The 26,689-nt window shown below is 62.2% G+C and overlaps 2 protein-coding genes across 7 annotated transcripts in view; both read left to right on the top strand.

Moving 5' to 3' along the window:
- The window catches only part of CCDC40 (coiled-coil domain 40 molecular ruler complex subunit), a 32,322-nt gene extending 26,091 nt beyond the window's left edge, over positions 1-6,231 (top strand). For 2 of the 3 annotated variants that reach the window (XM_039859357.1, XM_039859359.1), the window contains 3 exons: positions 2,259-2,447; positions 4,506-4,664; positions 5,206-6,231. In XM_039859357.1, coding sequence (XP_039715291.1) covers positions 2,259-2,447; positions 4,506-4,664; positions 5,206-5,454 — 597 coding nt within the window. In that variant the 3' untranslated portion in view covers positions 5,455-6,231. Of the gene's footprint in view, positions 1-2,258; positions 2,448-4,460; positions 4,665-5,205 lie in introns of those variants that run through there. The other variant, XM_039859358.1, reaches the window with a different exon arrangement.
- Positions 6,232-6,362: 131 nt separating this feature from the next.
- Positions 6,363-22,009, top strand: GAA (alpha glucosidase). 4 transcript variants are annotated; one of them, XM_039859361.1, is made up of 20 exons: positions 6,363-6,481; positions 8,908-9,627; positions 10,730-10,875; positions 12,780-12,945; positions 13,025-13,121; positions 13,588-13,707; positions 13,796-13,914; positions 14,017-14,148; positions 14,991-15,101; positions 15,619-15,732; positions 15,830-15,914; positions 16,360-16,477; positions 16,801-16,934; positions 18,147-18,298; positions 18,420-18,568; positions 19,486-19,627; positions 20,082-20,231; positions 20,650-20,814; positions 21,144-21,296; positions 21,460-22,009. In XM_039859361.1, the coding sequence occupies exons 2-20, from the start codon at positions 9,106-9,108 to the stop codon at positions 21,517-21,519; spliced, it is 2,835 nt and encodes a 944-aa protein (XP_039715295.1). In that variant the 5' UTR covers positions 6,363-6,481; positions 8,908-9,105; the 3' UTR covers positions 21,520-22,009. The 4 variants fall into 4 exon arrangements, 3 of the variants coding, with proteins under 3 accessions (XP_039715295.1, XP_039715294.1, XP_039715296.1); XR_005652097.1 differs by lacking the exon at positions 6,363-6,481 and adding an exon at positions 6,783-6,883 and having other exon boundaries at positions 20,650-20,677; XM_039859360.1 differs by lacking the exon at positions 6,363-6,481 and adding an exon at positions 6,783-6,883.
- Positions 22,010-26,689: the final 4,680 nt, after the last annotated feature.

Below are 26,689 nucleotides of genomic sequence, written 5' to 3'. Positions count from 1 at the left end.
AAGCACGGATCCCGCAGTTTCGGCTTTTCCAGGATGTCATGAGTGGATCGCTCAGCACGGAGCATTTGAGCCCGGCTTTGCTCACCGGCCGCGGCGTGTCTGAGATTGGTCGTGGATAGCTCTGGTGATGCGTCTAAGACATCTTCTGTGATGTTTTCTTCTAGAAGCTTCGTGCTTTTGGGTTTTCCACTTAGGTCTACGATCTATTTCAAGTTGGTTTTCGTGGACGGGGCGAGCTGTGGTCCCAGGTCAGTGCTTCGGCGTGTGGACGTCACATTGTCCTTCCCCCACGGGGTGCCTTCGCGCCCCCGTCGCAATCAGCTGACCACATCTTCTGGGCCGTCTGCGGCGTCCCGCGGATCTGCGAGCCCGTCCTTCCGCAAATCCCGCACAGGCTCCGTTCCCGCGGCTCTGTACTGGGGGGTTCCTCCAGCTTTGTCCCACCTTTTCAAAATCGTGACGTCTGGTCTCCATCTTTGGCCTTTCCATAAAAATGTGAGCATCGGCTCTTTCATTTCTACAAAACTTCCTGCTGGGATCGTGGCTGGAACTGAACAGGACGTCCAGGTCAGCGGGGAGAGAAACGACACACGATGGCGATGGCTCTGACCCCCGAGCATGAGGTCTCCGCCTTCGCTTAGGTCCTGTTTGACTTCCCCTGCCCGTGTTTCTGGTTTCTGCCATCTGGGTCTTCCAGACCTTTTTATTAGATTTATGCCTAAGCAGTTCAAGTTCTCTGGTGCTGTCGTAAATGATATTTAAATGTTTTTTCCAACTGCTCGTTGTTACCGTACAGAAGTACAATTGATTTTTGTATATTAACGATTTCTGCGACTTTGCCTAACTCGCTTGTTCATTTCCCAGTCTTTATAATATCTGACGATTCACTGTGTGAAAAGGGGTTTTGTCAGTGTCCCGTGGATTTGTGTTGCTGGCTCGCCCGGGGGGATTAGGCCGAGGCGTGTGCCTCCGCGTCCGCGCGTGTGTGCACACGCGTGTTCTGTGCTGCTGTTTGCATTTTGTCAATTTCTTCTTGGGCTGTTTTCTCGTTTCTCAGGAATTCCAGGAGCTCCTTGTGTTTTGGGGCACTAACCCCTGTCTCTAATACCTATTCCAAATATTCTCTCTACCGCTGGCCTTTCCGCCTGCGTGGGGTCTTGCCCGCTCAGAACGTATGCCACGTTTCTGTTGGAGAACGTTATCCGTCGCTTTCTGTGTGGCTCCTAGGTCTCCTGTGTTGCTTCAGCAGGTCCCCCCAGCTCGAAGTTACACAAATACACCCCTAGGTGGTTTTCCATGGTTCGCACATACTCAGACCTAGAATCCGCCTGGAATTTCTGTTTGCGAGGGGGTGAAGTAGCGGTCCATCTCCATTTTCCCCCAGCTGGGGAGTGAGTTTTGCCAACAGCGTGTATGAAAGAATCCACGCTTTTCTCACTAAATCGAGGTGACCCAGCAGCTCCCCACATGTGACCTGACCACACCCCGCTGCTCTGTTGTGACAGTCACTTGGACAAGGCTTACACCAGTGCGGAGCGTTTAGTTACTGTCACCCTGTGGTCCATCTTGAACCGGCGTCGGCCAGGTCTTGCTGCACCATTCTGGGGATTCTGGCTCACTTACCCTTTTTCCTTATTGTAATCAACTTGCTGAGGTGTAACTCACAGACAACAACGCACATGCTTTAAACGCCCAGTTTGGTGAGTTTTGACACATGTACACACGTGTGCAGCCATCACCATAATCAAGACGCATAACACTCCACCACCAGAGAAAGTTCCCTTGTGCGCCTTACAGTCGACCTGTCACCACGACCCAGTCCCCAGCCCAGGTCCCACACGCCCTTCATGGCACCCACTATCCCACGAAACCATGGTGCGTTTGTCCCAACCGAGGAATCAACCTCGAGACACAACGACGAACCGAACTACAGACGATAACCAGATTCCGCTGTTTGGGGGCGATGTCCCTGTCCTGCTTCCAGGAGCCAAACCCAGGCACCGTCCGCACAGCTCCCGCCCCCTCCGGTCTCTGACCGTTTCTGTGCCTCCTGCTGCCGGTTCGTTCTCTATATGCACCTTAAACCCATCCTGGCCGGTTGACGATGCCTCCAGATTCTCTGTCCTCGGGCGGGTCCCCCTCGCTGGTTCCCTGCTGGTTCCGTGGGGTGCACCGGGTGCGGGGGTGGGGGGGCTGGCAGCTCGCCCGGGCAGCCGTGTCTCAGCCTCCTGCCCGGCCCCTCTGCCCTGCGTACCCAGGTCAAGCACGGGCAGCTGCTGAAGCAGCAGGAGAGGATGATCCGAGACATGGAGCTGGCCGTCGCCCGCAGAGAGACCATCGTGACCCGGGCCGAGGGGCACAGCAAGATAGACAAGCAGTTTATCACCCGGACAGACTTCCACCACAAGCAGACGGAGCTGCGGCGGAAGATCAGAGACGTCCACAAGGTAGGGGAGCCCCGACGCGGAAGGGGACGCGCCGAGGATGGCCTGTCTGCGGGCTGGCGTCCACCCGCCATCCCCCTTGCACAAGGTCGGCGTGTCACCAGCCTCTCTGGCAGGCATCGCTGGCCCGGGCTGTCCTCGGATGCTGCGCCTGCCCCAGCCTGGGCTGCGATTTCAGTCCGTCCCCACAGCCCGCTTCTCAGCCAGCGCCTCTCTTTCTGCCCCTCGTTCTGGGGCTGTCGTCAGAGCTGCTGCGTCAGGCTGTTCTATGAGACAGAGAAGTGACAGTGGGGCCCGAGGGGGAATAGAAGGGGCCTGGCTTTGGAATCAGATGAGCCAGCTTTGTCCTGCACCGTGGACAAAAGCCACCGCGTCCTCTGAGCCTGAGACCCGCACCCCACGTGCTGGTTCTGGGTGGTGACACAGTGGCTGCCAGAGAGCCCTGGAGGTCAGTGGGTGCCTCCCCAGGACCCCTGATGTCTGCAGTGTTAGGGCCTCTCTCGGGTTTAACAGGAGGTCTCACTGGAGGGTGCAGCTGGGAGCTGGAGGCGGCCATATACCAGCCCCTTCTGCGTAACGGAAGCGCCATCAGGGACGCGTGGTGTCAGCGAAGGCATGGGCCTCCGTGTCTGACGCTGAGTGGGTGCAGGGCAGAGGCCGATGGGGATGCGAAGACACCCACGCGAGCCCACATCTCCGCTCGCCAGGCCACACTGACCAAGCACGTGGTGTGTGCCCTGGACGGGGAGCAGCTGGTGTCCCTGAGCGATCGCCAGGCCAGGGTTCAGGCTCAACCTTCCCTCGGCCCCCGCTGCGCAGCAGTGTGGCCTTGGGTGCGTGTGGAAGCTTTCTAAGCCTGTTTCCTCGTCTGCCCGGTAGAAACGTGAGCAGTTAACCCCTGCCAGCTAGGCCAAGGGTCACGTGAGGCAGACCCTGACCGCGGACCCCCGCAGTGGGGGTCCAGCCAGCTCTGCCTCTCACAGCTCAGGCCGCTGGCTGCCTCTCTGTGCCTCAGCTTACTGACCTGTGGAATGGACGCTCACGTCACGAAATGCTGGACTAGCCCCGAGGGAGTAAGTGCCGTGTAAGGGCAGGTCAGCCGAAATGACAGATGTGACCCAGCTGCTAGTTTGGATGTCACTCGAGGTGGCCGGGTGGCCTTTTCTGGGTCCTTGTCGGCTGATCTTCTCTGCCACACCGGCCACTCCTGACACCCATTCCTCCCCAGCCATCCCGGCTCCCCTGGGCGTGCCTCTCAGCCCCTCCCCAGCAGAGAGTCCTGCTGGGGCCCCCTCCCTGCCTCGCCCGCCCCGACGCCCTCCTGCACCCACGTCTGGCTCCCGGCGACGGGGCAGGTGCACACCAATCCTCCTGCGTCTCTCACACACACGCCCAGCGCGACCTCCGGTCACCCCGGCCAGCCGCATCGCACACGCTCCGATGTCCCCAGCCACAGCCCGAGCACTTTCTCCTTCGTTCATCCACTGGAGCCGCCAGCTGCCAAGCGCTATCAGACTTCGCTTCCTCTTAATCATCTGCTTCCCCTGAGAACCAGCCCCTGCCCCCCAACCCCACGGTGACGGTGCCCAGCCTGTCCTCTGTGCTCTGGGCTGCAGATGCTGGCCACCTCCACTCCCACGCCCTGCCTCACGCTCCCCGGCCCACACCTGCACCCCTGCGACACGGCCCCTGCCCCGGGAGTCTCCCCCACTTTTGGCACGCAGCTGCCAAGCGGCACCTGGTTCCCGGTGCCCATGCAGACACATCCCCTGCAGGAGGGGGGCCCCCCAGGACTCTTGGCACCCCCATCTTTGTTCAAGCGGAGCCCGTCTTTGGGGAGCGGTCCACAGTGAGGATTTAACTGGGCCCTGGCGTCCCACTGGAACTTCCTCCCGCCCCCGCCCTGGTCACGGTGTGAGGCGCAGGGACTGTCCTCGCCCCCGGGAGTCCTCCCAGACCCTGTGCATAGGAGGCTCTCAGCGGGGCCTTCCAGCTCAACTCCTCTCCGCCCACTAGAGAAGCAGGACGCAGGGTCCCCAGATGACCCCGCCTGTCCCCTAGGCCACCGAAGCATGCACCACCACCCTCTCGGAGCTGGAAGACACGCAGAAGCACGTGAGCGACCGCCTGCAGGAGCAGCAGGCTCAGCTGTCGGCCGCGCAGGCCCACACCGAGGAGCTCGATGCTGACCTGGACCGGCTCGTGGCCCTCAAGCGACAGGTAGACAAGGCCGTGAGCCACGAGGGCCACGAGGAACCCAGGCCAGGGAGTCTGCTGCCGTCACAGCCGCAGTGCCACATGTCCACGGGCGCGGCCTGCCCCGGACCCGGTCAAGCGTGGCGTGACTCTTTGTCCACCTCTGTGGTCCGGGCATGGCCCTGGGCACTTGGGCTGCAGCGTGGAACAGAAAAGCCCCCATCCCCCGTCCCTCGTCCCCCGCCCTCCCAGAGGCCACGTCCTGGGGGCGGGAGGGAGCGCATGTTAGATGGCGGCAGATGCTCTGGAGAAAATCGGGGAGGAGCGGGGGCGGGGTGACAGGGGGTGGAGATGGCCGCGTGGAGCAAACGTGAGTCGGGCTTGCAGGAGACGAGGGAGCGGGCCACCCCGGCAGAGGGCGCAGACTGTCTCCGCGATGCGGAGCCTGTGCCTGCGGCCGTTGGCGTCCTCTGCCGTTTCCCCGGACCTGAGTGCGTGTGGGGTGGCCCCGGGGGCCCTCTTTTCACTGAGCACTGCCTGACCCAGATCCCCTCTCCCACCCAAGAACCTTTCCGAGCTCGTGGCCCTGCAGGCACGCCAGAAGCACCTGCAGGCGGTGAAGGATGGCAGGTATGTGTTCCTGTACCGCTCCAAGGACTCGCTGCTGGGGGAGCACAGGCGCATGCACAACCGGCTGGCCGCCATCGGCTCCATCCTCGACCACGTCAAGGACGAGTACCCCCAGTTCCAGGAGGTCCTGCTCAAGGTCAGACAGACGATCGCCAGCAAGCTGCAGTCACCCGGGCCCTCCTAGAAAGCGGCCTGGCCGGCGACTTCCCGGGCTGGCCTCCGTGGAAGAGCTTGGGATAGCATAAAAAGATTTAGGACCTTTCTGTGTCGCTGAAAGCCACGTTTGCCCTCAGAGAATAACACCATTTAAGAAAAACAGGTTAGCACTGTAGGAATTTCTTCAGCCGCCCAGCTGGTTAAACCCTGTCGAATCCCAGTGTTTCCAGTCGCATGGAAGGCAGGCGTCCGTCTGCGAAGGCCGTGCTTGCTCTCCCCAGGGAGACCTGGGCAGGTGGGGGCCCCCACTTCCCCACGTGAGTGCTCAGAAGGGGGCTGTGCTCCCTGCCGTGTGCTGACGCCAATTCAGAGCCGGGTGGGTGAGTGAAGGGGAGGGGCCCACCGGAGGCGTGAGCACGAAGGTGCCCAGGCCTCAGCGCCTCTGCCAGGGCGCACCCGAGAGCCCACACGCCCCCTTCTCACCCGTGCTTCCCCGGCCCCCACCCCCACTCCCAGCCCCGGCTAAGACCAGACTCACAGCTCCCAGGAGGAAGTGCGGGCCGAGCGAGCCCACGCGGCTGTTTACAGGGACCTAAGGACTGAAACGAGACCCTGCACGAGGGCGAATGCTGAGACCACGTCCCATTGTCCCGCCTTCACCGCCACTGGCTTCCTTCTCCCCCGCCCGATTCCTGAGCTCTTGTGACCTTGTGGCTTCTATGCAATGTAAACGGAAAATGTTCAACACGATCATTTCATTTCAAACTTTTCAGCAGAAAAATAAAACTTTTTTTTGAGAATAAGGGAGAAAGGCATTTATCCTGAAACATTTCAGAAATACAAAAACCATAAAGTGGGGTCGATTTTATGTTTCCCTTTACGTAATGAGTAAGTTAATAAGTGACTTAACTAAAGCCGCTTCCACGCGTTCGCTCTTTGCCATTTCGGTGCCGAACACCTGTGCCCGCCCCGCAGGCCGGACTGGCGGGAGGGGTGTACCCCCGGACGGCCGGGCCGGCTCCCGGAAACCCGACAGCCGCGGGGCGCGCTCGCCGGTGGGTGGCGGCCCCTTCCCCACCCCGAAAGCCAAGCTCGCAGCTCGGAGCGCTTCTCCCCGAAGTGACGGTCCCCGGCAAGTCGCGCGCCCCTCGGTCGCCCCGCCCCCACTTTCCGGAGGCCGGGAGGCCGGAGCGCGAGGACGCGGCCCGCGGCCCAGCCCGCCCCTCCGCCAGGGGGCGCACGGCGGGAGGAGCCCCCCGCCCGCACCCAGGGCGCCCGCTCAGGCAGCTGCGGGTCACGTGATGCGCACCCGCCGGCGCCTGATCCCGGGCGCCGCTGCGGGCCAGGCGCGCGTGCGCGGAGCCGAGCGGGCCGGAGCCGAGCGCGCGTGCGCGGCGGCGAGCGGGCTGCGGCCGGCAGCGGACCGGGGACCCAAGGCTGTCCCAGCGCAGGACCTGGTGGGTCCGCCGCAGCCCCTCCGACGAAAGGCTTGGCGGGTCGGGGCAGTCGTGACACCCGAAAGGGGGAGGGATCGATGGACGCTGCCCCGTGGCGCCCGTGTCACAGGGAGGAAAGCGGGTCCACCCTTGCTTCCCCCTCCAGTGCTGGAGGTGGCCTTTGAACCCGCTGGTCTACACCGCCAGCCTGGCCTGCGGAGCGGCGGTTCGGAGCCACTTACCTGCCTGAGAGCGGTGACAGGCGCTGCTGGTCAGCAGGGCCACTCGACCGCCTGACCTTCAGCTCTTCCCCGTGTTCTGCAAATCGCCTCGCCGGGCCTTCCGGGTCTAAAGTGGAGACCCCAGGAGGGGGTGTGGTGCTAGCCCCTCTGTGCCCGGCACCTCCGTAGCCTGCCAGCTGGGGTGCCGAGGGGTGGGCATTGGCCAGGAGCTCCCGAGTGAAGGCTCTCATAATTAGGTGTCAGACGTGGAGCTGGGACACTGTGTGGTATAGAAAACAGCCTTTGTCCCCTGTTCCGGCACACAGCTCCCAAACCCCTGGAATCTTGGGAGTAATAAGAATGTGTTTTTTTTATGCTATGAGATGACTGACAGCTGGGGGCCTCAAGAGAGCCTCAGGATGGGGGCTGCTCCCCAGAAAGATCAAAGCAGGACTGGAGGGTGGGAATTTTCACCCCCAGCTTCTGGGGAGCCTACGGGGCTGCCGACTGATCACTGTTGGCCAACAATATAATTAGTTGTGCCTACATAATGAAATCCTAAACTAACTGGGGTCTGGAGAGCTTGCAAGCTGACGGACACGTTTTGGTGCTGGGAGGGTGGCATGCAGGGGGAGAGCACAGAAGCGCCACGCCCCTTCCCCCACACCCTGCCGTCTGGCGGTCCAGAGTTGTCCCTTATAAAAACCCATAGCACCAAGTAAAGCATTTTCCTTAATTCTGTGAGTTGTTCTAGCCGATGGGTGAATCTGAGGCTGTGTGTTCGGGGGTGAACCCTCACAGCTATAGCCAGTTGGTTGGAAAGGTGGTGATCACCTGGGATTGATGACTGGCATCCGTGGGGGCAGACTCGCGGGACCTTAACCTGTCGGGTCTGTGCTCATCCCGGGAGTTCGTGTCAGAATTGAATTGAATCTTCGGTCACCCAGCTCAGCTGCTGCGCCCTGAAACCCACCGCTGTGCTGAGGCCAGGCCGCTCTGGGAGCTCTGGACCCCACCGATGGCCAGCTCTGGCTCGAGGTCCCCTCCAACCCCATGGCCTTGCCCAACCTCCCTTACCCCGCATGGCATTCTGGGGTGCTTGGACCCAGCCACTCTCCTCCCCACGGGGTCAGACTTAGGGCTGGTGTGGTTGCTCTCCAGCCCACCCCCGCAGCCTCCCATTTTCTCTGAAATAGACGGAGAGGCCGTCCCCGATGGAACCCGTGCACACTAGGTCCCATCTGGGCCTCTGCTGCTACTCAGAGGAGCTGGACCAACAAGGTTCCTTATAAAGTATTTAGAACATACACGTGAGCAACATGCAGGTGACGACACTCTTACCACTGGAGTAACCAAGCTGAGACTCCAGCGCAGCTGTGGCGAGAGGCAGACCCAGGACCACCAAGGGGGACCAGCGTGGTCCCCTAACCGCAGGGCCAGGAGGGGCTCTGACTGGCCGGCTCCTGGGGGCCAGGCCTTTCTTTTGTGGCTTTGCCGTCCTCGGCTGCCGTGCTCAGCACATCTCCCCAGGTGACATCTACACCTTGGGCAGCAGGAGGACAGAGGGGAGATGGCGAGTCCCTGTGAGGGCACTTCCATTTCCACCCCGCTGGTCACACCTCAATGACTTCGGCCTCAGTCTTTGTGCAGAAGCGGCTCTTTGACTGCCGTAGCTTGCTTGTTCCATGTGTCTGTCACGTCGGTCTTTGTGTCATAAGTCCTTTTTGATGGCGATCTAAGCATTTTACAAGGCTCCACCGTGTTCTGCAACCCCATCTGAGCCTTTTCTTCCCACTTTCCTCTCTCCCCTGCTTTTGTCTGCAGTACTGAAGGCTCGTCCATCCCACCATCCGCCTCATCAGACCTCGCCTGCGCCCTGGGCACTGCTGGCCCCAACAAGTTCGGGTCCGGAAGCTGCTTTGAGAGCCGCTGAGGCCCTGGCCACACCTCCTGCCTTCCCCGCTGAGCCCGGTTCATCTGTCGGCAGGCCTCCAGGACGGTCCCTGCACCGAGACCATAGACATGCCGTGGCCGCTCTGCTCCCGCCCCCAGCTGGGGCTCTGCGCCCTCCTCTCCCTGGCTGCCGCTGCCCTCCTGGGGCACGTCCTGCTCCACGATTTTGCCGTGGTCCCCCGAGAGCTGTACAGCTTCTCCCAAGTACCTGAGGAGATGGATCAAGGTTGCCAGCAGCGGGCTGGCGGCCCAAGGCCCCAGCCCAGTCCTGGAGCAGCACCCACACAGTGCGACGTGTCCCCCAACAGCCGCTTTGACTGCGCCCCAGACAAGGCCATCACCCAGGAGCAGTGCGAGGCCCGGGGCTGCTGCTATGTGCCCGTGAGGTGGAGATCTGGAGAATCCCAGATGGGGCAGCCCTGGTGCTTCTTCCCACCCAGCTACCCCAGTTACAAGCTGGGGAACCTGACCACCACAGACACGGGCTACACAGCCAGCCTGACCCGAGACAGCCCGACCTTCTTCCCCAAGGACATCCTGACCTTACGGCTGGAAGTGCTGATGGAGACCGAGAGCCGACTCCACTTCACGGTGGGCGGGCTGGGCAGGCGGGCGTGTGCAGGGACGGGGCAGGGCGCGCGGACAGCGGCGGGCGCGTGCGTGGACCAGGCAGGGCGCGCGGACAGCGGCGGGCGCGTGCGTGGACCCGGCAGGGCGCGCGGGTGGACCCAGCAGGGCGCGCGGACAGCGGCGCATGCGTGCAGGGATGGGGCAGGGCGCGTGCAGGGACCCGGCAGAGTGCGTGGACAGCAGTGGGCGCAGATACGTGTTGTGTCCTCACTGTGAGTCCAGGTGTTCAGCAGTGCCTACGCTCAGGCAGCAGCGGCCACTAAGACAGGGACTAGAAGAGTCTAGAACTTGCTCTGGACGGCAGGTGTCACTGTCCGGTGGAGGGAGGTTAGGCCTCCCCAGGAAACGAAGGCTCAGCCAGGAGTCGGCAAGCAGAAAGGTGAACTGGGAGGAAGGGGACCAACCCAGGCAGTGGTCCCCAAGGCAGAGTCTTTGGTCTCATCATTCCCTGCGGTGTCCCAGCCCCTCTTAAGTGTCTGGCACAGAACAGGTGCCCAGTAAAATCCTGACAACAGAACGAATGTGCAGGTTCAAGGGCAAGGGCTTGACCCACCGTTTGCTGGCCCTGTTATCATTAGCAACTTATAACGCCCTCGTGGGCGGAGCGGCCGTGACCTACCCGACGAGCTGGCGCTCAAAGTCTGTCTCCACCCGGAGGCAGGTATGCCAGGCTGCAGAGCGTTGCCGGATTCAGCAAATGAAAACGCAGGATGCCGAGGAAATTCGAACCAGATAATCAAAGGACGAGTCTATGATTTTACCGCCTGTCCCAGGCAACATCCGAGACATACTTAGCTAGAAATAATTTTCTTAAAAAATGTTGTTTATCCGAAATTCAGATTTACTGGTTGTTCCGTATTTGACCTGGCAGCCCGCAGCAGGGGACCTGACTCCGTAGATGAGACCCAGGCCCAGGGAGGTTGAGCGGTGCCCAGGCTCACGCGACATGTGGCCGTGCTGGGACTGGAACCACCCCCTCTGGAGGGCGAAGCGGGGAGCGGGGAGGTGAGCAGAGGCGGCCGCCAGCCCACGGTGACCTCGTGACACCACCTCTCTCTTCTAGATCAAAGACCCTGCCAACCGGCGCTATGAGGTGCCCTGGGAGACCCCGCGCATGCGCCGCCGCGCACCGTCGTCCCTCTACAGTGTGGAGTTCTCCGAGGAGCCCTTTGGGCTGGTCGTGCGCCGCAAGCTGGACGGCAGGGTGCTGTGAGTGCCTGGCCCCGAATGGCATCGTCCCTGACCCTGCCCAGGTCCACCCCACCCACCCCCACCCCGTGGGGCCCGGTATTCCCTCCACCCCGAGTCCTCAGAGGTCTTCCCCCGTCTAAACTAGGGAGTCCCAGCCAGGGGAGATTTTCCCCCCAAGGGACATTCAGCAATGGCTGGAGATGTTTTGGTTGTGTCACAGGGGTGAGGTGCTGCTGGCATGTAATGGGCAGAGCCCGGGGATGCTGCTCAAGCCCCTCCAATGCACAGGACAGCCCCACAGCACAGCAGTGCCGGGCCCCCCACAGGGCCAGCCCGAGACGGCACCCGCTCCCAGCAGCATTCCCGCCAGCTCTGTTTATTTAGCAAATACTACGTATTGCTTATGACTTATCAGGCGCTGTGGCTGCCACCTCATCTCATCCTTGTAATAGCTCAGCAGTGGGTGCTGTTATCCCCACTTTACAGATGAGGAAACTGAGGCACGGAGAGGCGAGGTGCTTGCTGGCAGGTGACTGAGCTGGGGCCCCAGTGTCCCTGCTGTTGGCCGCTCTGGTTGGCGTCCCTCCGGGGCTCAGGCCCTCCCATGGGTTTTTCTGTTTGGATCATTGCTGCTGTCACCCGCGGCAGAAGCCTTTCCTGGTCACGGCTGAGCCTCCAGCCCCCGGGGAGGTTCTGACCCACAGCAGGCGCCCAGCGCCCCTTTGTTGGGGAGAAGAGGCCTCGGTTGGTCCCACCGCTGCCTCCAAGGAGAGCGTGCCACCCCCCACCCGACCTTCACTGGATGCACCCGAGCATCCTGGAACCCGCTTCAGACATGACTGTTGTGTCTGTGACTCTGCGTGTCCAACACGGTCCCCTCCTCAGGACAGGCCCACAGGCCCAGCGGTCAGGCCCTGTCTGCCCTGACGTGTGACGGTGCGAGCACATTTCACAGGACGCACCCTGCCCACTTTATCCACGTGGGCCCACACAGTACGTGCTCCGAACCGCCAGGCTCTGCTTTGTCACCGAGCTGAGTGACACGCGACGTGGACTGGCCTCAGTCTTACGAGAACGTAACTTTGGAAAAGCAGCCCTTTCTTTCCCGCCATTCGTTTTGGGGCGGGCATTACCAGCCGGCCCCCAGGGCAGACTCAGTAGGGAGAGGCGGTGCCCCGTGTCCACACCAGCAGCGTCCACACGAGCAGCGTCCGGAGCAGCAGCGCCAGCAAAGCCCCAGAAACAGCTGTGGGGGCGGGGCTGGCTCTGCAGTGGGGGGCCACGGCAGGCCCCTTGAGACCTGAGAAGTCTGCTAAGGCCCCTTGTGGGATCCTGGTCTCAAACACACGTGCAGGTTGGCAGCGTGTGGGCCACAGCGGGCAGCGTGCTGTGGGTGCCCCTTTTGTGACGTCGGCAGTGACGTGTCCCACCTGGAGAGGGCGCTGCCCATGGTTTTTTGTCTTGCCTTTGACCCCGTGCTACCTCAGGGGACCCTGGGCAGCCCTGGCTGGGCAGCTGCACGGGCTCTGGGGCTGAGCTGGGGCAGCACCGGGACGGCTGGCCCGTCCTGGGATGAGCTCGGGGCCACAACTCCCGGGACTAGAAGGGCCTTGGGCGGCCCTCACCTTGCCCGCTGTGGCCAGGGCCCTGGGCGGCCCTCACCTTGCCCGCTGTGGCCAGGGCCCTGGGCAGGCCACTCCCGGAGCCTGTCCGCAGTAACGTGGGCACAGCCAGGGAGCACCGCTGGTGACCCTGTCCCCACCACGCCAGTGACCCCGGAGTTGTGGGGCCTGATGTGGCCGCTTCTGTCCCAAGGTCAGCATGTCTGCAGCTGGCCAGGCGTCCTCGGGGCACCAGGGTCCGGGGACCCCTCTGGGCGGGTTCATCTGCCGCCGTGGGTGCGAGGCGCCTCTTTCCGGCAGGCTGAACACCACGGTGGCCCCCCTGTTCTTCGCTGACCAGTTCCTGCAGCTGTCCACGTCCCTGCCGTCCCAGCACATAACTGGCCTCGCCGAGCACCTGGGCCCCCTGATGCTCAGCACCAACTGGACCAAGATTACCCTCTGGAACCGGGACATCGCCCCCGTGGTAAAGCGGGGGCCGGGGCGGGGCCGGGGCTGGAGGGCCGCGTGGCCGAGCGAGCTAAGCGCGTGTCTGCCGTGTGCAGCCTGACGTAAACCTGTACGGGTCCCACCCCTTCTACCTGGCGCTGGAGGACGGCGGGCTGGCTCACGGGGTCTTCCTCCTGAACAGCAATGCCATGGGTAAGTCGACGGGGCCACCCCGGCGGGCACCTGAGCCCCCCACCCCCACCCCCACCCGGCTTGCTTCTCTGCGCCCAGGCTGGGGGCTCCCGGGTGCGGCTGCATCCGCCTCTGTCACAGACGGAGTTTGGGCTCTCTGCACTGGCCCCCACAGGCCGCGGGCAGGAGCCGGGCCTCACGTGCTCTTCCAGGAAATGGGTCCATTGTGCTGTGGCCTCTCCAGCTCTGCCCTTTGGTGGCCCTGCCCTTCTGGCGGTGGGCAGGGGCCAGAAAGGGGTGTCCTGGGGTCCAACCAGCTTCCTCAGTGAGTCTTCAGGGTCCCCTGTCCCCCAAGCAGGCTGCTCCCAGGTCCCCCGCAGGAGGACCCCCTCTCCAGAGGTGGTTTGGCTTGTCCATCTGTGGGGTGCTAAGGGCCCCGCGGGGGAGACGCGTATTTGTCCCTGAGCTCCACGGCTGCTCTCCCCAGACGTGGTCCTGCAGCCGAGCCCAGCCCTCAGCTGGAGGTCAACAGGCGGGATCCTGGACGTGTACGTCTTCCTGGGCCCGGACCCCAAGAGCGTGGTGCGGCAGTACCTGGACATTGTGGGTAGGCCAGCTCCCCGCCCTGTCCCGCCTGCCCACCCCACCTGCCCACCCTGCCCTCCGCCCACTCACGGAGTCCTGCTGGCTCGCAGGCTACCCGTTCATGCCGCCCTACTGGGGCCTGGGCTTCCACCTGTGCCGCTGGGGCTACTCGTCCACCGCCATCACCCGCCAGGTGGTGGAGAACATGACCAGGGCCCACTTCCCCCTGGTGAGTGCGGGGCGGGCCTGGGGCCTGGTGGGGGCAGGCAGAGGCGCGGGGCGGGCGGACAGTTCCCAGGCCCCCACAGCTGGTCCTCTGCTGTGGCTGCAGGACGTCCAGTGGAATGACCTGGACTACATGGACGCCAAGAGGGACTTCACTTTTAACAAGGACGGCTTTGGGGACTTCCCGGCCATGGTGCAGGAGCTCCACCAGAGCGGCCGGCGGTATGTGATGATCGTGGTGAGTGCCTCTGCTCTCCAGGGACACGTGGAGCGGGCCCTTTGCAAAGAAGAGGGGCCCAGGGCCCAGTGGCTCCATACCCAGGTGGCATCTTCCTCATACCTGCCATGGTCACCGAGGATGGTTCCTGATCTGGAGGGGATATCGGATCTATCAGACTTGGTCCCCAATGTCCAGTGATGTCCAGGGAATGTCGGTTCCGGGTGACTTAACTGGCTTAAAGCAAAGGAGGGGGCCAGGGGCACAGCCGACATCACCCAATACCGGCAGGGCCGGGCGGAGCAGTGCGGGGGCTCAGTGTCTCCTGGCCCTGCCTCCCCTGGGGCACCTGTGTTGTGTGAAGGTGAGTGGGACTCTGAGTGGCCAAGCACGAAGACACAGCCTCGCTGAGCCGGTCCCTGCAGCCGGAGGGCTGTGGTTCGGGGTCCAGTGCCCGGCCCTGCAGCTGGAGGGCGGGGGCAGGGTTGGCATCATGATGCCCTCTCAGTGGACACCCGTCTGCCGAGGGGCTTGCAGTGGCTGCTCATTTCTGTCATCGCGGCCCCTCTGAGGGCAGCTGGCATCAGTGGCCACTCGGAGCAGGGCAGACACAAGTAAATGCTCACTGCAGAGTGTGTGAAACCCTAGAACTCTGAAGCAGAGGTAGAACCCGCATCCAGGTGCACCCACCTCTGGCTTCGTCTCTAAAGCACGTGCACGTGGACGCCCGCGGGTGTGCACACACGTGCGCGGCCTCGCCCTGCCCCGTCCCCTGTGGCGCTGTCGGGAGCATCCCCCCTTTACCCAGCGGTCCGTGCCGAGGCTCGGGCGTCTCCTTCTCCGACCGGTCTCTCTCACCCCAGGACCCCGCCATCAGCAGTGCCGGGCCCCCCGGGAGCTACCGACCCTACGACGAGGGTCTGCGGAGACGGGTTTTCATCACCAACGAGACCGGGCAGCCACTGATTGGGAAGGTAGAGTGGGGGGTCGGGGGTCAGGGGCTGAGAAAGCGGGGGTCTCAGCAGTGGGGACAGGAAGTTGTTCAGGACGGTGGGGTGGTATCACGGCTGGGAGTGATGGTCCTTGAGTCCTCCGTCAGGTGTCATGGGGGGCCTGGCCCAGCCCAGGCATGACCTCCGCAGACCCTGGGTGAGGCCTCAGGACTCTCCTTGTTCACCAGGCCCTGGGGACTTTCTGACAGTTCCCAGGCCTTCCCAAGGGGTGCCCAGCAGAGTTCTCACCACCCCGTTTCAGGACGTGCCCAGAAACAAGGGGGGGGGCCCGGCCGAGGGGCGGCTGGGGAAGCTCCCAGGAGGGCAGATGCTGGGGCCTCAGGCCTTGTCTGAAAGTGGGGTCTCAGATGAGTTTTCACCATGGTCCCCCTCACTGACGCCGCTCACCTGTGCAGCCCCCACGCCCAGGTAGGTGAGTTCGGTGCAGGGCCTCCTTGAAGATTCTGGGGGCCGGTCTCCCCTCTGGGCTCCCTTCCAGGTGTGGCCGGGACCCACTGCCTTCCCCGACTTCACCAACCCCGAGACCCTTGACTGGTGGCAGGACATGGTGGCCGAGTTCCACGCCCAAGTGCCCTTCGACGGCATGTGGATTGTGAGTGTGGCTCTGGCCCCTGGGTGTCCCTCGGCCTTGGGGACCGGCTCCCCCTCCGCACTGGGCAGGGCGCCCACCTCAGGGGCCTCTCTCATAGGACATGAACGAGCCATCCAACTTCGTGAAGGGCTCCGTGGACGGCTGTCCCGCCAATGACCTGGAGAACCCGCCCTATGTGCCGGGTGAGCTGTCCCCCTGGCACCAGTCAGGGGACTTGAGGGCTCTGGTCGGGTTCTCTGGTTTGGGAGACTCAAGGCTGCCGTTTCTGAGGAGCCGCGGGGCGCAGCCAGCAAGGGAAGGGGGAGCGGGGGACCCAGGCTCAGGTCAGGGAGACACCGCCCCCAAAAGTGACACCCCACCGTGCAGCCGGGGTTGGGGGGACCCTCAGAGGGAGGACCTTTCGGGCTTAGGCGGATGGATACAGAAAGACTAGCAGCGGTCGAGGGCAGGTGCCTGGGGCGTGAGTCTGGGGTCTGCAAGGGGCAGCCTCTGGCGTCCACCTTGTCCCTGTCCTTGGAAACGTGGAGACTGTAGTGGGGTGTGCCACAAGATCTGAGGGTGACCCGGGATGGGGGCGGCACCTGCCTGCTGGCGGAGGCGCCTCGCAAACAGCCCCGTCTCCCCCAGGCGTGGCTGGCGGGACCCTCCGTGCAGCTACCATCTGCGCCTCCAGCCGCCAGCTCCTCTCTACCCACTACAACCTGCACAACCTGTACGGCCTGACGGAGGCCGCGGCCTCCCACAGGTGAGGGCCAGCTGGGCCCGTGTGCCCGGAGGAAGGGGCGGAGCCCAGGCCACCCTGCACTCTGTCTCCACGCCGTGCCCAGCACCTCGGAGGAAGGCTGGAGGTGACTGGACGGAGAGCTTGGGCTGAACAGGCTTGTGGCCCCCACGAGCGGTGGTCACTTTCCTCCCTGAGACAGGGTGTATCTTCGAAGGTGGCCCGATGGCAGGGCACAGCTGACTGCCCAGCGGACCTGGCGGTGGCCTCGCCTCCTGCCTCTCCCCCAACTGGGCCAGGAGTGACACCACTCCACACGGCTCTCTCTGTCCCTCTGCTCCACCCAGGGCCCTGGTGAAGGCTCGGGGGACACGCCCCTTCGTGATCTCCCGCTCCACCTTCGCCGGCCACGGCCAATATGCCGGCCACTGGACAGGGGACGTTCAGAGCAGCTGGGAGCAGCTCTCCTCCTCCGTGCCAGGTGGGAGCTTTGCCCAGAGCAGGGGGTGCTGTTGCCATGGTGGTGGGGTCACTGTGCACCTGTGCAGCTCGGCTCCCCCGTGACACCCCTCTTCTGGCCACCCCATCCCTGCCTTGTCCTGCAAAGCCATCAGATCCTCTCCTGTCACATGTCCCTTCTGGCCATTCCATCCTGAGCGGCAGGAAAGCGCATTTGAGCTCGTCCCATGGGTGCCCGTCCGGCTGGTCTCGGTGCCCGCACGTCCTGCAGAGGACTTTGAGTTTGTTCCCAGAGCTCGGATGCCACTGACCTGTGTTAGGTGCAGAGGTGGCTCAGGAGCCCTGGGGAAGGGGCTGGGGCGAGGGAGCGCCGGGTCACCAGGGGGCAGCTGAGAAGAGCGTCCACCCCACCTGGGCCTGGAGGCACCATGACAGTCGCAGCCTGGCTCCTGTGTGGGGTGCGCTGCAGACCCCCGGCCACAGGGCAGTCCTGGGAAGTCCTGCCGCGAAGGCCCGCCTTCCTCCCAGAAGCAGGCTCTGCCCACGTGCCTGGGCTCTGCTGTGCCCTCGAGGCAGTCTCTGCAGAGCGGGGTGCTGCTGGCCTGACGACCTCCCCCAGCTCTAGTTCTGGTGGACTGACCGTTACCAGGCAGAGGTCGTGCAGCCCCCAGGGCCCGCTGCAACCAGATGCGAGTCCCCAGGGCCCCAGGCGGAGGCGACCTGCAGCCTGACTCTCCAGCAGCTCAGGGACTTGCGGACCCCTCTGCTCTAAGGAAGTTCCACGCACCCAGGTGGGGGGCTCGGAACAACAGAGACGCCTCCTGCAGTCCGGAGGCTGGAAGTCTGAGTCACCTGCTGGTGGCCCCGCTGTCTGACACCTTGGGGAAATCCTTCCTGCCTCTTCGGCTTCTGGTGGCTTCCGGCCCTCCTTGGCTTGGGGCTGCCTCATTCTGATCTCTGTCCCTGGGCATCTTTGTCATCTTAGAAGGTCACTAGTCAGACTGGATCAGGGCCTGTGACCTCATCTTAACTTGATGGCATCTGCAAGGACGCCCAAAGGGCTTGCATGTTACCTTTTGGGGGACACGTTCAACCCTAACGGGCTAGTGTGCTGCGCCCAGGCCGGGTGTTAGGCAGCAGTCTGTCCACCAGTCGGCGCTGCAGAGGCCAGCTCAGCAGACACGCCTGTCCTTGGCCCTGAGCTGGCCTGGCCCCATCTGACTCCGCCCTGCAGAAATCCTGCTCTTCAACCTGCTGGGGGTGCCCCTGGTCGGGGCCGACGTCTGCGGCTTCCTGGGCGACACCTCGGAGGAGCTGTGCGTGCGCTGGACGCAGCTGGGGGCCTTCTACCCCTTCATGCGGAACCACAACGACCTGCACAGCCAGGTAGGCGGGGCAGCTGGCGGTGCTGGCCCGGGATCCCCTTCCCCGTGGGCCAACCCGCCAGGCGCCCGTCTCCCAGGGAGGGGCCCAGAGGCCCCCTGCGACACCTCTGCCTCCCGCACAGCCTCAGGAGCCGTATCGGTTCAGCGAGGCGGCCCAGCAGGCCATGAGGAAGGCCTTGGCCCTGCGCTACGCGCTGCTGCCGCATCTCTACACGCTCTTCCTCGGGGCCCACGCCAGGGGTGAGACCGTGGCCCGGCCCCTCTTCCTAGAGTGAGTGCCCGGGTCGGGATGGGGAGGACGGGCGGTGGCCCAGGGGGCCCCACCTGGGACCCAGCAAGGAATCAGGGAGACAAACCAAAACCTAGGCCCTCCCCACTGGGGTACCCTCTGCACCCCCAGTTCCCACCCCTTAGATTCCAGCTCAAGGGCTTGGGGTGTTCAAAGTCCGGAAAAATCTGGGCTGAAGAATGCTGAGTATGGACCAGGTGTACCAGGTGGTAAAGCAGGTTATAAAACTTTCGATTCACTCCGCCTGGGGCTGGTTAACGGAAAAGGACCTCAAAAGAAAAGCGACAGACACCCTGAAACAGGTCTCAGTCACACGTAAGGTCCACCACACCTCCGCAGGCAAAAGGGTCCTCACGTAGTAACGTGATTCGCTACCTCTTTGAAAAATCGGTTTATCTTCCCCTCACAACACACAAACTGAAGTTCCAGGTGGATCAGGTGAGTTAAACGCCCCGAATGCAGCTGTAGACAATGCCAGAGCGAACACGGGAAGGCGGCGTTGCTCTGGAGGGGGGTGTAGGGGGCGGGTCCTGAGCCCTAAAACCAAAGAGCTAAGAGGAGGAGGTTTAACTTAGGAAAGAAAGAAACACTTCTCCGAACACAGAAACACTAACCGCCCCGAATGCAGATAGCGGGGTGCAGAGATCAGAAAAGGCGGATAGCGGGGTGCAGAGATCAGAGAAGGCGTTAACGAGGAAACGGCGAATGATGCGGTCCCTGGCGTCGGACCCGCCGCAGTCGGCCAGCCCCGCGCTGGGAGCCAGTGGACGAGCAGCGGGGGCACAGCAGGGGCACAGCGCGGGCGCGTGGCCCCTGCACCCCGTCCCTGCGGGGCCCCTGGGCGCCCTGACCTCAGGTCACCAGGCCCACACGCCTCCCCACTCCAACCTCGTGTGAAGGTTTCCCGAGGACCCCGGCACCTGGACCGTGGACCGCCAGCTCCTGTGGGGAGAGGCTCTGCTCGTCACCCCAGTGCTCGAGGCCGGGAAGGTGGAGGTGACCGGCTACTTCCCCTCCGGCACGTGGTACGACCTGCAGACGGTGAGTCTTGGGACCCTGACACCCAGCAGGACTGGGGGACGGAAGGGGCCCCTCCCGCCTGTCCTGTCAGGGTGGACAAGGTGGTGAGGAGGACGCACGTGCCATCGCGTCCCAGCAGCTCGAGGGCCTCGCCTGGGTGTTGCACGTGCGTCGGCCCGCGCGGCCCTCGTGGAAACCGTGTCCAGATTAGGCAGCTGAGTCCCGAGCGGGTAACTCTCCAGGGTCCCGGGCCCCGGGCCCCACTGCCACAGGCTGAGCCAGGACTCCAATCCTGCCCCCCAGTGTCCTCAGACCTGGGGCCTCTCTGTTCCCACGAGGTGGTTGGGCTGTGCTGTGCCCCTGAGGTCACACCCGGCTGCCCTCGGCCGGCCTCCACGTGGGGCCCCCGGCTCCCAGTGCCAGCACGGGGCCTTGGCACCGCCCAGGACTCGCCATGACGTGCTATCCCCTCCAGGTGCCAGTAGAGGCCCTTGGCAGCCTCCCGCCTCCACCTCCAGCACCCCTCAAGTCTGCCGTCCACAGCAAGGGTCAGTGGGTGACGCTGTCAGCCCCACTGGACACCATCAACCTCCACCTGCGGGCTGGGCACATCATCCCCCTGCAGGTACCCAGCCTGGACGCCCGAGCCCCTTTGCCCAGCTCCGGTGGCGCTGCCGGGGCCTCTGTTTGGTTGGGGTTCCCAGGGCCCCGGGCAGAGACGATGGTGTCTGGGGGTGGGGGATGAATGGGTCCAGAGAGGAACCTCAGGACACAGCCGGCCCTGACTCGTGGCTGGGCCTTGCAGAGGGGAGCCTGCAACGCCGGTGCTTTACAGGAAGCCGTCTGCAAATGTCTGTGGTCTCCTACGTCCTCTAGGGTGACCGCCTCAGAAAAGGCGGTCCCCATGGGTGTCCAGGCTGTGGGCTCTCTTGCCGATCCTCATTCCTGGCAGCATGGGGCTGTCCCGCCTCGTGTTCTTCCTGCCCTTGCTGTGGGAGCCGCCACCAGGCTGGCAGCAGTGACGTATGCCACCCCCTTCGCAGGGCCCCGGCCTCTCCACCACGGAGTCCCGTAAGCAGCCCATGGCCCTGGCCGTGGCTCTGACTAGGAGCGGGGAGGCCCGAGGGGAGCTCTTCTGGGATGACGGGGAGAGCCTGGGGGCGCTGGAGCGCGGGGCCTACACGCAGCTCGTCTTCCTGGCCAGGAACGTGAGTCCTGGGGCGGGGGGCTAGGGGCCATCCCAGAGGCAACTGCCCTGATCTGGTGAGGGCAGCCAGGCCCAGAGTCCTCGGGATGACCACTTGTCTCTGGAAGGTCAACCCAAGTGAAAGCCATCTCTGCCCCCCCGCCCCGGGGGAGAAGGGCCTGAGGGCCAAGGGCGCTGGCCAGAGTCCCGTGCACCCTGCCAGCATCTCACGGCTTAGGCGGTGGCGTGGTGCCGGCCTGACCTTTGCCCTCGGCTGTCCAGAGGCGCCATCCAGGTGGCCACCTGCCCGGGCTGTCCGCTGACAGCCCCGGGTCTCTCTGCTCCGGCCAGAACACCATTGTCAACGAGCTGGTGCACGTGACCGGTGAGGGGGCTGGCCTGCAGCTGAGGAAGGTGACTGTCCTGGGGGTGGCCACGGCCCCCCAGCAGGTTGTGTCCAATGGCGTTCCTGTCTCCAACTTCACCTACAACCCCGACAGCCAGGCAAGAGATGCCACAGACAGGGCTCGAGGGCTCGTCCCCCGGGGATGGCCGAGGGGGCGGGCGGAGCCCGGGGTCCTGGCGACCCCTGTCTGCTGAGCGCTTGGGGTCTCTCTCGCCTGTGCTGGCCGTGGTTTAGAGGCCGATTTTCTCTCCTTGTTTCCAGACCCTGGCCATTCCTGTCTCGCTGGCGCTGGGAGAGCAGTTCCTCATCAGCTGGTCTTAACGGGGGCCGCGGCTCACGGAGCGCCAGTTCCCAGTGGCCCCCCACGCCTGTGCACCTGGCCAGCGTGTGGGCCTCAAAGTCACGCTACCTTCCATGAATGCCCAGGCTCGCCCCTGAGTCTCCCTCCGGCGCTGGGGTGCTGGGCCACAGCAGTCGCTCGGCCCAGATCCCAAGTTGGGTCAGGCTCCTGAGGGTTTGGAATGTCACACGGGAGGCTTACTCTCTGTGGCTCGTCACTGGAATGGGTGTCAGGGTCAGCTGCCACCAGCCACCTGCCCGTGCAATGGGGATGTAGTCCCTGCCCCAGGTGGCTCTGCTGCTGCTCTGACCGGATGGCAGGCCGTGCTGGGTGCTTTCTGGGCAGCCGCCCCACCAGCAGATGGCACTGTCCGCCAGTCCAGGAGCGGGCCCGGGGGCTTGGGGTTCTTAGGGCCACGCAGACCTTTAATCCTAAGTGCATTTATTTTTAATAAAAGGAGTGTTTGCTGCAGTCAAGCTTCTGCTCATCCTTGTGGCTTTCGGGGTGTGGAGGGTGTGCCCCAGGGCCATGGCACAGCAGCCACTCCACCTCAGTGGCCCCCGCACATGCCAGGCAGGGCGTGTGTGACCTGTGCCCTCGCCCCCACATCGCCTCACGTCCCAGTATCCCCACCTCTAAGGGGCCCGGGGAATGTCCAGCTGGGCCTGCTGGTGTCAGGCATCTGGTGGGACGTGTGCCCCGCGCTGGGCTGTGTCCCCCACATCCCAGTCCCTGGGTGACTGCTGCTGCTTGTGGGTTTTGTCTCTAACGTTACTCAGTATAATTACTGAGCATCACGTATGTGTCGACACCTCATCCCTTCTCGCTGCTAAATAGTTTTCCATTGTAGGGATAGGCCACAATTTGTCAACTTTAAATGGACGTCACGGTTGTTTTGGACTCTTAGCTACTGTGAATAAAGCTGTGGAGCGCAATCCTGGCCACGTCTCTGGATGGACGTGTTTGTTTCTCTTGGGCAGATGGCGAGGGTGACATGGTCAGGCGAGATGCAGGGGGTGGTGGTGAATGTTTTAAGAAGCTGCCAGACCGCCACGCAGTCGCACCATTCTGCTTGCCGGCCGGCAGGGTGAGAACCGTGGCTGCCCCGCTCCCGGCCAACACGCGTGGCGTGTCTGCTCCAGCCTCCGCCACTCCAGTGTGTGGGTCTCACCATGGTCCTGCTTTGCGTGTCCCCCGTGACTAACGATGTGGAGCATCTCTGCAGAGACTTGTCACCCACAAACCGCTGGTGAGGTGTCTGTGCAAACCCTTTCCCCATTTTTCACTTGGACTGCTTATTACTGAGTTATAAAATACGCTGGTTTTCTATGGATGGCATGAATCACAGCTCAGTGGCTTTTCATTAACCCTTTCCCGCTTAGAAAAATGAGCTCGCTGCCAGTGCTGGGATTCGACATGCTCGGCGATCGAGAATTACTGAACTGTGCAAATGGAGACGCCACTACTGAAAACAGGATGCTACAAAAGTCAGTTGTTTTCAGTCGCCATACTAGAGCGATGAGAAAAGAATAAAAGTGAGATATTTCGTGGCAAACTTTGGGGGTGAGGTTAGGACGGTGGCCTGCGAGCATTATCGGGGCAAACGCCGCAGCCGCAGGCGCTGCCGGCGAGCGTTCTCGGGGCAGGTGGGAGATGCGCCAGCAAATTTATTTGGTCACAGTTCTGTGGTCAGAAGGTCGACGTGGGTCTCACTGGGCTAAAGCTGGGCATTGGCAGGGCTGCTCCCCTCCTGGGCGCCTCAGGAGAATGTTTCTCACGCAGGTGGTTGGTGGAAGTCACTTCCGCCCGTTGCCCTGGCGACTCCAGCCAGACATCCCTCTCGGCTTCTAGCGGCTGCTCCGGATCGTCACCTCCAAACCCCGCAATGGGGGCTACGCCCTCCTCACACCCGAGCACCTCTCCTGCCCTTTCTCCGCCACACCGCTGAGCGCGGAGCACACGGCAAGTCCCGAAGACCACGCGACTGCAGCCAGGAAGATTCTTGACTTCCTGCGGGCTCGTGATGAGACGGGCCCGCCTGGATAAGCCAGCATCGTCTCATCGCAGATCTTTAATTCCACCTGCAAAGTCCCTCCTGCCATTTAATGTGACCTCACAGCTCCCAGGGGTTAGCACGTGGGCACCTTTGGGGGCCATCATTCCACCCACCACGTGCAAGTTCTCGACACGTTTCAGTTGCAACTCCTTTGCCAGGTGTTTTGCAAATATTTCCTCCCAGTCCGTGGTTTGCCGTTTTACTTATTTACTCTTAAATCTCTGCCAAATGCAAAGTGACAGCCGTTTCTCCCGTTTTAAGCTTGGTCATTTCAGGTCTTACGTTTCGCGTCAGTTCGTGTATCTGAAATCAGGGTCAAGGCTGCTTCCTTTGCTGCACACGGCTACCCAGCTGTTCCGCAGCATCTGTTAGAACTCATGCTTTCCCCGCGGAACGGCCTCACCTTTGCCGAAGATGCATCCCCCATGGACCGGCGGTCTGTTTCCGGACTCCTGTGTCCCATGGCGCGCTCTGTCCTCTTGCTGGTGGCGTCTCTGGGGCCACAGCTCTGAAACATTCCCAACACCAGGCAGCGAAGTCCTCCTGCTGTGCCCACGTGTCCCAAGTAGTTTTGGGTACGCTAGATCCTTTGTATTTCCATGTAAATTTTAGAAACAGCTTGTCGATTTGAACCAGAAAAGTGTCTCCTGGTGTTGACTAGGACCGTGCTGAACCTGTAAGTCGACGTGGGGAGAACCATCTTAGCAAAACCGACTCCTCCGGTCTGTAAACTCTCTTTTTTTTTTTTTTACATCTTTTGTTTCTCTCAGCCATGTTTTGTGGTTTTTGATGCACGGAGCTTACGATTTTGTTAGATGTAGCCCCACGTATTTCACACATTTGATGCCACTGTAAATGTGTTTTTTAAAACGTTCCTTTCCAGTGCCCACTGCGCCGTGGGAGGACAGGCGACTCTGAGTGCTGACCTTGCGTGCTGCTGCCTTTCCTGAACTCGGTGGTCAGTTCCAGCAGCTTTGCTGTGGATCCCTCGGGACCTCCACGCAGTCCGTCCCCTGGGAGCGAGACGCTGTCCCTTCCTCTCAGGATGCCTTCGCTCCCTTTCCTTGCCTGTGGCCCAGGCCGGAACGCAGTGATGTGGCGGGAAGCGACGAGACGGAGCCGCGTCCTGGGGGGTGACCGCGAGCTCCCGTTCCTACTGCGGACCTGCCTGTTCCCCTGGCGGTTCTTGGGTCGGGCTCCTGGACCTCTGCCTTTCGAAGCCGTCAGGTGCAGACGTTCAGGGTGGTCACACCCTTGGGAGGCCTCCCTCGCCCCGCCAACGTCCCCTGCCGTGACATCCACGGAGCAGCACCACGCAGCCCCTGCGGGTTCGAGTTGCTCGGCGTCACCGCAGCGCGTCTCTCTCCGCCTTTCACTTTTACTTGTGCCTTCGTTTCTTCTAAACGGTTGGGTCTTGTTTCGTAATCCAGTCTAACAACTTTTACTTTTGATTGACAATTTCCTTTCCCCCCTTGCTCGGGCCGTTTTGTTCTTCAGTATAATTGTAGAGGATGCTAGATTCCCCACCTGACTTGTAATTGGCATAGTCGCCGTACCACACGATTCACTTTAAAACGCAGTTTAGTTTTTAGTGCAGCCGCAGAATTGGGCAACCATCACGATGTTCTGTAATCCGGAACATTTTCGCCCCCCAAAAATACTCTGCCCCCATGAGCGGTCACTCCCCATTCCCCGGCCCCTGGAGACCACTCACCCACTTTCGTCCCTGTCGATGTACCCGTTTGGGGCGTTTAGTAGAAAGGAGATGGCACAATGCGTGACGTTTTCCCAGAACCAACTTCGAGTTTCATTTGTCTGTCATTCCACTTACTGCCCGTCATTCCCTTCCGCTTGCGGGGGTCCTGCCCGCTCTCTTCCTGGTTTCTGAGGTAACAGACGAGTCACGTCTGCGGGGATCACCGGGGTGCTTGTTCGGAAGCCGCCATCTCGCTGTTCCTCGTCCTCACCAGTTTTGTCCCCTTCGGCCCTTCTAAGTACCGTCGAGGACTCCGCTTCAGCTCCCGTGCTGGCTCTGATGTTTGTTTCGCTTTGTTGTTTCTTTAGGATTTATACCTAAAAACTAAGGTTTACGCCATCTTGAATGGTCACGCTCTACCTTCAAGTAACAGGATCCCACTTCACACGCGGCACGAGCACCGGGGCCGCGTAAACCCACTGCCTTTTCTCACACTGCGGTTTGTCACGCACTTTACTTCTGTGTCGTTACTTGTGGTTTAAGCAGCCTTTACAGCCTGAGGGACGTGCGCGCACAGACCTCAGGTTCCACGGGGCAGCTGCAGTTCCAGCCTTTGCCTGCGTGACCCCAGAGAAGGTAGGCCAGGTGACATGGGTGCCATGGCGGAGCTGTTCTCCCACAACACAGGTGATTTTCATACTCTCATTTTTCTGTTTTACAAATTTTCCTATAATGAAGACGTAGTTTTATAGTCAAGCAAAAATATCTTTAAATTGGAAATAGTTGAAAGTGGATCCCCTCCTAATCCCAATCCTGTGACAGGTATGACGGCGGGACAGGACACCGCCCAAGAGCCAGGCTGCTTTCCATAATGTCTGTAGCTGTCACGTCAGCCACCAGCGGAAAGGTCTCCCCCACCTTGACACTTCTGAATCACCAGCAACGCTGAACATTTATGTGACTACCTGTATTTTTTTTAACTGCGATCTTTGCTTCCTGCCATCTCTTCCCCGAGTCACCGACGATGTCCCCTATGCAACCCTCCTTCTTCCCCCAAGACGTGGTATACTCACTGACCCAGATTAAGTCTTGCTGGCAATGAATCCTTCTTTCCAGTGATACACCCGAGCTCCTGGCCGGGGCCTGGGCCTGGGCCCACACACAAGGCCACCCCAGAGCTAAGTGTGCACGGCCTGCTCCTCCAAGTCCCACATCCCTCCTTCCCATCCGCCCGGCGTGCGATCAGGCCAGGCAGTGCTCTCCCCTCGCGCCCACCGCCTTCCTGGCTGGAGACGGCGCTGACTGCTGTGGCCGGGGCTGTGGCGTCACCCCCTGCGCCATGGCTGAGACACTGCCCTAAGCACGCTATATCGGAGTCCCATATGTCGCTCTTTGTTGG

This window comes from Pteropus medius, unplaced genomic scaffold (genome assembly GCF_902729225.1).
Source record: "Pteropus medius unplaced genomic scaffold, Ma_sr-lr_union100, whole genome shotgun sequence".
NCBI classification, from domain to species: Eukaryota; Metazoa; Chordata; class Mammalia; order Chiroptera; family Pteropodidae; genus Pteropus; species Pteropus medius.
Note: the sequence above shows the minus strand (reverse complement) of the source record. Positions and strands in the feature narration are given on the sequence as shown.